General features: G+C 35.8%; 2 protein-coding genes across 3 annotated transcripts; one reads left to right on the forward strand and one right to left on the reverse strand.

Annotated features, from left to right (window-relative positions):
• The first annotated feature begins 199 nt into the window (after positions 1–199).
• DAL1 (E3 Ubiquitin ligase family protein) lies at positions 200–3,537 on the forward strand. Of its 2 annotated transcripts, none has more exons than XM_048101065.2 (11): positions 200–703; positions 824–876; positions 1,192–1,316; positions 1,401–1,496; positions 1,667–1,804; positions 1,895–1,960; positions 2,211–2,323; positions 2,657–2,767; positions 2,832–2,878; positions 2,978–3,092; positions 3,174–3,537. In XM_048101065.2, exons 1-11 carry the CDS (start codon positions 630–632, stop codon positions 3,274–3,276), a joined length of 1,041 nt encoding a protein of 346 aa, XP_047957022.1. In that variant the 5' UTR covers positions 200–629; the 3' UTR covers positions 3,277–3,537. The 2 variants fall into 2 exon arrangements, with proteins under 2 accessions (XP_047957022.1, XP_047957023.1); XM_048101066.2 differs by having other exon boundaries at positions 201–703; positions 2,981–3,092.
• Positions 3,538–3,807: 270 nt separating this feature from the next.
• Positions 3,808–7,594, reverse strand: LOC125202624 (vacuolar protein sorting-associated protein 24 homolog 1-like). The gene is made up of 6 exons (XM_048101067.2): positions 7,303–7,594; positions 7,105–7,181; positions 6,621–6,723; positions 5,637–5,758; positions 4,277–4,465; positions 3,808–4,111 (listed from the first exon to the last, which is right to left on the reverse strand). The coding sequence occupies exons 1-6, from the start codon at positions 7,412–7,414 to the stop codon at positions 4,046–4,048; spliced, it is 669 nt and encodes a 222-aa protein (XP_047957024.1). The 5' UTR covers positions 7,415–7,594; the 3' UTR covers positions 3,808–4,045.
• Positions 7,595–8,807: the final 1,213 nt, after the last annotated feature.

The raw sequence follows: 8,807 nt of genomic DNA on the forward strand, positions 1-8,807 counted from the left end.
GGGTTTTAGAAATTAGCTAGGGCTTTTCCGGGTTCGCAAAACGACAGCGTATGGATCCTGCTCCGAGTTATCATTCATGGGCTTTTGGTCAATGAAGGCCCAAGTCCAAGTAAATGGATAAAGGTGTAGTAATTTATTGGTATGAATATGATGATGACTCTATCCTTCTTTGGAATTCACAACACGACTTTTACGTGTAGAAGAAAGTCGCGTAGCGATTTTGTTCGATAAATGGTTGCTTTGGTCTGGAATTTGGTGTCGGGATCTGATTCTGTGCTCTCTGCAGCACCACGTCTCTTATGCAACCGCTTTTCTCTATTCTTCATCACCATCTACAAGCTATAGCTTTTCATCTTCAATCAAACTACAGTGCCCTGTCTTTTGTTCCGTATATTCAGTTCTACTTTCAAATCGATTTCTTTCACCTTTTTATTGCAATTCTATTTCTACTTTTTTTTTTTTTTTTTTTTTTTTTTTTTTTTCTGTATTTGTCAATCGCCAAATATTCAGTTTGATTGGGGGCTGTGGATGCTTGGGAATTTGGTCGAGGACAAGCTGAATAATATACGTCGATCAGTACAATTCGGATTGAATTTTTTTGTAAGATTAGTTATTTAGTTTTGTCGGAGATGATTCCGGTTGGGGGAATTACGTGTTGCCTGAGTGCTGCCGCGCTATATCTTCTGGGGAGGAGCAGTGGAAGGTTGATTGATTTGATTGTTTTTAGTTTTTTTTTTAATTCTTTTGGAGAAAACTTGTCGATTTTCTTTCTGAGGAGAAACATTGTTTGATTGTAGCATTTTTTTTGTTTTGGTGTGTTTAGAGATGCTGATGTTCTGAAGTCTGTCACTCGAGTGAATCAGTTGAAGGACTTGGGTTAGTTAATTTTTGAAGCTTTTTTTTTTTTTGTTTATTTTCTTTGAATTTCTGCTGCTTGCTGTAGCCTCAAAACGTTAGTTGTTATGACTGACTGTGTATGTAATCTGCTTATTATTCATTTTGTTTTCTGGAGGCAAAATTGCGCTTTTTAATTTCACTTGATCATGAATCATTGAATCCTGGTGGCAAAGATTAGAATTTTAGTTGGATCTTTTCTGGCTAAGTAACCGATAAAGTGATTAACAATAAGCTGGGACACAATGTATGATATTATGATGTCATTGAAAATTTATCAACTGCTTCATTTTTCAGCTCAATTATTGGATGCTGCAAGCAAAGTGCTGCCGCTGGTTGTCTCTGTGTCAGGGAGGGTTGGTTCGGAGACACCTATTAATTGCGAGTACAGTGGTTTACGGGGTGTAATTGTGGAACAGACGGTACATGGACTAAGTCACCATGAATTTAGTTATAGCTTTAAGATCACAAAACCATTACTGAGAAAATATCCTTTTATGTTCCAGGCAGAGCAGCATTTTCTGAAACACAATGATGCCGGATCTTGGATACAAGATTCAGCTTTGATGTTGTCCATGTGTAAAGAAGTTCCCTGGTATCTTGTAAGCTTTGGCTCTCTTATCTCTGGGCTCACTTTTAGTATAAAATACAAACCCATAGGTCTTTCTTGTAATATGCAGAATTTTCTAAAATAGCTTGAAACCTGTATGTCATGCTTTAAAACTTGGGGTATAGAGTTATGTGACGACGGGTATACTCTTTTACGTGCTAGGATGATGGTACAAGTCGTGTACACGTTGTTGGAGGACGTGGTGCCACAGGTTTGGTACTTACAGTAGGAAGTGAAGTGTTTGAGGAGTCTGGACGATCACTAGTGCGTGGAACATTGGATTATCTTCAGGGCCTAAAGGTTCAGATTGTTCTTTATATATATATATACTTGTTGCAATTGCAAAGACACAGTTTTGAACTCTGTAGTGATGTAGTATTATTTGCTTAGATGCTTGGAGTCAAGAGAATTGAACGTGTCCTTCCTACTGGCACGCCCTTGACAATTGTCGGCGAGGTATATGCACTGCTTCTATTTATTTATTCTTTAACTCTTTTAGAGGAAATGGACGGCCAACTTCAACTTCTGAAACCAGAAATGATGAAATCTTAGAAACATATATATAAAATATGTATTGGGCTTTGCTTTGCAACTAGGACAGTAATTAGGATTGTTGGGAATAGTTGTCTAAAATGCTCAAAAATTTTCTTCTTTTTTTCAGAAGTTGTTTTCTGTTGCTAAGTGCTCTCTTTTCTTCCATTGTCAGGCTGTTAAGGATGATATTGGGTCGGTTCGAATCCAGCGACCACATAAAGGCCCTTTTTATGTCTCTGACAAAACTATTGATCAACTGATTGCAAATCTTGGGAAATGGTCAAGGTTTGATCATCTCCCTCTAACTTCTGTGGACATACTCACCTGGAACCAAATTGCTGAAGCTTAGTGGTGTAGTAACTTTTAAGTATTTTGCTTTAATTCACCGTAATGTGAGGGTTCGGTGATGCATACCCAAACTTAACATTGGTATGATGTTGTCCGTTTTGGGACAAGTCTCTACGGTTTTGTTTAAGGCCACTTCCCAAAAGGCATCACTTTAATGGAGTTGGTGAAACACTCATATATTGATCGCAATTTTTCTTGTTCACCAATGTGAGATGAGTTTACAATTGCAACCCAACACTTATATATTCTGAATATTGTTTATTCCCTCAGATTGTACAAGTTTGCATCATTGGGTCTCTCATTATTCGGGGTTTATCTTGTTGCTAAGCATGCATTCCAATTTATCATGGAGAGAAGACGTCATTGGGAAATGCGAAAGAGGTAATTGATACAGGTCTTTCTTGTTTGAGTTTTTTAAAGTTTCTAAGACGATGATCCCCTGCAGGGTTCTTGCTGCTGCAGCTAAGAAGGCTGCTGGGCAAGACGAAGGAGGTAAGTGCTGAATCCTTGTCTGGCGTCCCTTTTATTCACGGTTCCTTTATGTATCAACGTACAAATCATATCTTCTGCATGTTCCTTGTCTTACAATAGCAGATTTAAATGGCAAGGCTGAGAGTGGGTCAGACAACAACACCAATAAAGACAGACTCATGCCAGATTTATGTGTGATATGTTTGGAGCAAGAATACAATTCAGTTTTTGTCCCGTACGTTCTTGTCATAAACCCTTTTCACACCTGGTCTCTCGAGAATCCATCACCATTGAATCTAAGGTTGATTGTTTGCAGGTGTGGCCATATGTGCTGTTGTATGACATGTTCTTCGCACTTGACAAACTGTCCACTATGTCGAAGACGGATTGAGCAAGTGGTGAGGACTTTCCGGCACTGAGATGGCTGCTCGAATTTGCCTCAAGTAAAATGTGCTTTGACACCCCCCTCGCATAGCATATCCTGATGCATACCGTTGTTGTGAGTGGCTATCTGAATCTCCTCTTCTTTCTTGTACTAGTAGATTTATCTCCCTTTAAACTGTACATAGAGAGAGCACCAAATTCATGGTACATGTGTAACCATGCGTCGAATACTTTAACTTAATGTAGATTGGATAATCTCTACCGCATTGCGGAAATACTACATTGAAACTTTGCTATGTTTGTATCGAATCCATTATTACAATTGCCAGTGTTTCACTAGAATAATCTTTTAATGCGTCTTCCTAATCAACAGTCTCTTGTATTATTAGGCTTGAATCTGTAGTGTTATATAGTAGTTAGGCTCGTATTTAAATGTTGCAAGTACTCATTTAAAACTAGGGGTGACAAATCGTGCGGATTGGATCGTTATCAAGTCAATTTGATATCGGCCCAACATACTCCATTCAAGAATTGATAAGAAAAAATGGTAAATTAAACATTAGACAAGAAAAGAAATGGTAACTTAAACATTAGAAACGGACCCCACAGGCACCATTCAAGAATTGACAAGAAAAGAGACATGTAGAAAGGACAATATGTGTACAAAGATGAAATCTTGATCTTCTCGTAGAAGACGCAAGGATATTTCTTTCTCATACATATATGATATCAAGAATCATATTTTTGCACATATTATAATAAGTGTAATTTTATCGAATGGCAAGATTTGAGTGAGGTCAGGACCTAGGAACGAACTCTGGCAAGGCGAGCTCGTATCTCTTCCATCTCTTCCTCGTCATCGACATTTTCCTGTAGTTTCATATGAATACACGATAAGAGGGAGATGCAAGACAGAAAATCTATTAAAATATAACTCTACGTCCTCCAGTAGTTTCATATCATAAGAAATAACATACGATGACATAAATACACGATGAGATGGAGATGCAATAAAGAACATCTTTGAAAAGATACCTCTACGTCCTCACTCGTGGCAGGTTGCTTGAGTTTCTGCTTCCTAACGGCTTCAGGAAGTTGTGCGGCAGTCTCTCCGGCAATGGCTGTTAGAACCTTGTCAATTTCTTCCTCGGTCTCCTCTTCAATGTCCTCAGAATCCAGTGCATCATCAACGGCCTCATTGACCATCTCCTCAATCACACCAGCCTGCAAAGACACAGAACCTCAATACTTGATGATTCGTCAAGGCTAGTTAATGTCATCATCCTCCTCCTCACACTTCCACTTATACGAGACCAGATTATGTGAATGCCTAAATCAAGACTAAACTAACAAAAATCTTCACATACACCAAAGAAATTCCACGAACAATGCTTAAGAAGTCATTGTTTTGAAAATCTAGCCCTAATTAAGTGATTGTAGTCAGCGTTTGCAAGTAATGGGGAGCAGCCTGCATATCGGGACTGTTTTAGCATAGCAGTAGAGAAGATATTATTTACGACATTGCTATTTAATTATTGCAAGGGCCAATGATATATGGGATCATGGGATTTGAGGCCCTTAGGTATTAGGTCATACTTAAATAAGGTAGGAAGTCATTAGTTAGTATATTAATCTTGTATAGACAAACTCAGGCGAGAGGCACACCTTTGTTGGAATAAATAATTAAACTTGATTTTGTAGTAGAATTATCTAGATATTAGTAGGTATTAAAATATCTAGATATTTTAAGAGAATTCTCTAGATTATAGATATTTTGTAGAATTCTCTAGAATGAGGATGTATTAAAATATTTAGATATTTTAGTAGAATTTCCTAGAATGTTAGGAAAATATCTAGATTTTTATGGAGAAAAAATCTAGATATAAAATATTATAGAGAATTCTAGAATATGAAGTGAATCCCTATAAATAGGGGAGAGTTGTAACATTTTGTATAAGTTGAGAAGTTGTGAAAGTTTGAGAAATTGAGTGTTCTTTCCTTCCCCACATCAAAACATCTCCTAAACCATTTCCTACATATTCCACTCATCCTCCTCTCAAATATTTCCTCCAAACTAAATTATTCCTCCAACATATATCCTATATATTTCCAACAACCTTATGGTGGATTCATATATTTTATTCCTTGATTTTAAAGCACCCATCTTTGGCTAGATTTCTTACGTGTTGGTTGTCAATTTGTGAGATGCCTCAACTCTACTGACTTGAAGAGATATAGAGACGCATAATATCTACCTCTTTTACTTCCTAGTGTTTCTAATTTTCACAGCCTCAACGACTTCGCTAACAAGCAATATCACTATAAGAAAGCCAAACCTACATCAGAATATCAGCCCGATTTGTACGTGACTATACAGCAGACAAAGCAAAATTACCTTGGTCATTTCTTTACTAAATTCTTGCATTGTCACAGCCATTTGTGGAGCCTTCATCAGATTATTGACCATCTTCATCACTTCAGCACTTTTGGACAAATGTCCCACAGTTCGAGCTACAGCTGAGAATCAAAAGTGAAAAATCAAGGAAAGATAGAAAGGAAAATGTCCCCTCGGGTAAAAGAACAAAAAACATAAAACCCTTAACCCTTTGAGAAAAAAAAGTAAACTTTGTCAGCAGAGGGACTTCCTTCTTACCCACCCCTCTCTTTTACTATAAGGCAAGAGATGCATTAACTAGAAATTGTAAGTTTACTTTCCATTTATCAATTTTGAGTTTAAGAGAGTATGAAGAAATAAAAAGAGAGCAGCCAGCCATGTTCAATGTACCAAAATTAGAAGGCAAAGAAACTCGAAGCACCACTATATGATGGTTGACAGCAATTTTTTTTTTGTGTGTATGGGCATGCTTCTGCAAGAACTCAATAATGAGCTTATAGTCACTTACGATCTGACATATGAAGTTTCTTTTTTGATTTTTTCAACTTTGTCTTTAAGACACAAGAAGTTAAAGTGAGAGTAGCCCAACTTGCCTCCAAATATAAAAATATTTGCTGCATAAGCTAATTGCAAAAGTTTCCAGCATACGTGCACTATGACAATCTGAAAATGCACATGTGTTTTCTAAAATACTATCATCGTCCCCTATCCAAACAATAGATATGATGAAACACATCACAATAAAAAATAAAAATAAAAATAAAAAGAGAACCATTATGTAAATGGCAGCGGATCAGCACTGACTATCAAGGAGGAAAATGCAGGACCCAAACTGAAAACCTATTCAAGCACTTGATAGACAACAAATACATGATTTACAAGCACTTTATAACTTATGTATTGCCTATCACTTCATCCGAAAGGATCTAAATGAATTCGAAACAAATCAAAAGCAAGAAAAAAGTGAAGAGCAAAAGCCCATACCAACACTTTCTCCGAGATGCATTGATATCGAATTCAACTGAGCTTTGTTCTCATAAAGGCGATTCACAGTTTTCCGAGATCTCACAAGTTCTTTTGCAAGCGCCTGCTTGAGATGTAATCAACAAAAACATCACTCGTGAGTAAATCATCAACTAGTTATATGTAAGCCTTAATAATCCATCAATGACCATTTACATAATTTACTGATTCAGCTGAAGTATTCCCACATAATACAGGCAATACATAGTTCAAAACGAATCGTAAACACCAAACAAAGATTCAAAACCTTTAAAAACATAGTATGACCTAATTCCCCAATGAGATTAATGGGAAAAATAAAACCTAAAAAGGTTAAGAGAGAAAGAAAGAGGAAATCCTCAATCGATCTCCCCAAATTCCAAATCACCATTACAATCATAAGTCGAATTATCCATTAGAGATAAAAATTCACAACAGATAAAATGAAAATGGTAAAAAAAAGCACCTTAGCTGAACCCATGTCATTCCGCTTAGCTGCCTCTTTGATCGCCTTCTGCACATTCTTCTCTTCCCTCTGTATATCTAACCAAAACCCACCGATAAAAATTACCCCAAAATCTCCAAACACTTCAATTTTTTCCTTGAATACACACACAACCGAACAAAACCCTCGCGATTAAATGCAAACATAGAAAATAAGGACCTCGGATTTGGCGTTCAATATTGCGGCACTCTTGGCGGAGGCGACGCTGCCAATCTCGGAGCAATTGCTGTGGATTGGGCTTCGGCTTCAATATATTCATCACTTTTTCCATTTTTTTTTTCTATTTATTTTCCTTCTTCCCCGCTTCTGCTTGGTTCTTTATTGGAGATCAATTCTGATGGAAAATCAGATTCTGATTTCACCGCGCGTTTTGCTTCATGTTTACTTCCCTTTCACTCTGCGTTTGATGACAAAATCATGGAAGGTATAACATGAAGGTAAAAAAGGTAACGAATATGCTTTTAATGAACATTGTGGGAAACGGGTATACTCACTATATCTATAAACCCAATCATTATAAGATTTCTCAATTTATATTTTTATAAATATAACTTCTTATTTAGTTACTCCCATGTCCCGATTAATTAAGTCATTTCAATTTGGCACAAATATAAAAATGGATTGAAAAATTTAGCAGAAGGTGAATCATATTTTTATATATTTTCTCTGTTCTAAAGTAGTTGTATCATTTCTTTTGCATACAGAATTTAAGAAATTGATGTGTTGAGAAAATAAAGTAAGAAAGATAAAAAAGAGTGAGTAAGAGGAAAAGCTTTTACCAAAAAAGAAATAATTCAACTATCTTGGGACAATCCAAAAAGAAATACAATTCAAGTACCTTGAGACTTGATACAGATGCAGTATTAGTTTTATAATAAAATGTGAGTATGATAAGTTATTGGAACGTGAAATCCAGTACTAAAAATAGTAAGAGTATCAATTACTTGTGTACGGATAAAAAGAGAAATTGGTGTCAATTAATCGTGGAGAGAGGGCAGTATTTTTAAGGGTAACTTGCTTCTAAAATCATGAACTTTCACAATAGTTTGGTTTTTCCCATGAACTTTAAAAGTTGCGTCAAAAATAGTTCAAAGTTCATGATTTTTGACGCAACTTTTATTGTTCATGGAAAAAATCAAACTATTGTGAAAGTTCATTATTTTAGAAGCAATTTACTCTATTTTTAAAAGACACGCATATTTTAATTGATCTCACAATCACAGCTAGTAATACATTTATTTGACATTATCCAGACTTAGGGTGTGATAAATTGTTAACTTTCTTAAATTGCTAACTTGCTAACTCATTAATGCAGCGTATTAAAAATGTCAACACGATGACATTAAAATGTCAACACATAATTTTATTGAACTTCAATATAATATGTTGACATTATTATATGTTAACATTTTGATATCACCGTATTACCATTTTTAATAGTATAATGTATTGATGAGTTAACAGAGTTATCAACTTAAATAGTTAGCAATATAACACACCCCGTCCAGACTTTATTCAAATTACTTATATTCGAAAAATGTTAAAAAGTGGTTCACCAAATAGGTCTCCTTTGTAGTTTAAGAGATCAATTTAATTTAAGTCGAATTCGATTGCTGAATTAAGACTCTCCCAATAATTACATAAGTATTTTTATAATGACGTTG

The sequence above is a fragment of the Salvia hispanica genome, chromosome 2 (assembly GCF_029641045.1).
Source record: "Salvia hispanica isolate PSC_SH4W2 chromosome 2, Shi_PSC_v1, whole genome shotgun sequence".
NCBI classification, from domain to species: Eukaryota; Viridiplantae; Streptophyta; class Magnoliopsida; order Lamiales; family Lamiaceae; genus Salvia; species Salvia hispanica.

Excerpts from the sequence above, each read along its gene's own strand:
- DAL1 (XM_048101065.2), top strand. The coding sequence starts at position 630 with ATGATTCCGGTTGGGGGAATTACGTGTTGCCTGAGTGCTGCCGCGCTA. Across the intron at positions 1,805-1,894 it reads ATTATCTTCAGGGCCTAAAG|ATGCTTGGAGTCAAGAGAAT; the intron begins GTTCAGATTGTT and ends TTATTTGCTTAG. Across the intron at positions 2,879-2,977 it reads TGCTGGGCAAGACGAAGGAG|CAGATTTAAATGGCAAGGCT; the intron begins GTAAGTGCTGAA and ends GTCTTACAATAG.
- LOC125202624 (XM_048101067.2), bottom strand. The coding sequence starts at position 7,414 with ATGGAAAAAGTGATGAATATATTGAAGCCGAAGCCCAATCCACAGCAA. Across the intron at positions 6,724-7,104 it reads ATGACATGGGTTCAGCTAAG|GCGCTTGCAAAAGAACTTGT; the intron begins GTGCTTTTTTTT and ends CATCTCAAGCAG. Across the intron at positions 4,112-4,276 it reads CCACGAGTGAGGACGTAGAG|GAAAATGTCGATGACGAGGA; the intron begins GTATCTTTTCAA and ends ATGAAACTACAG.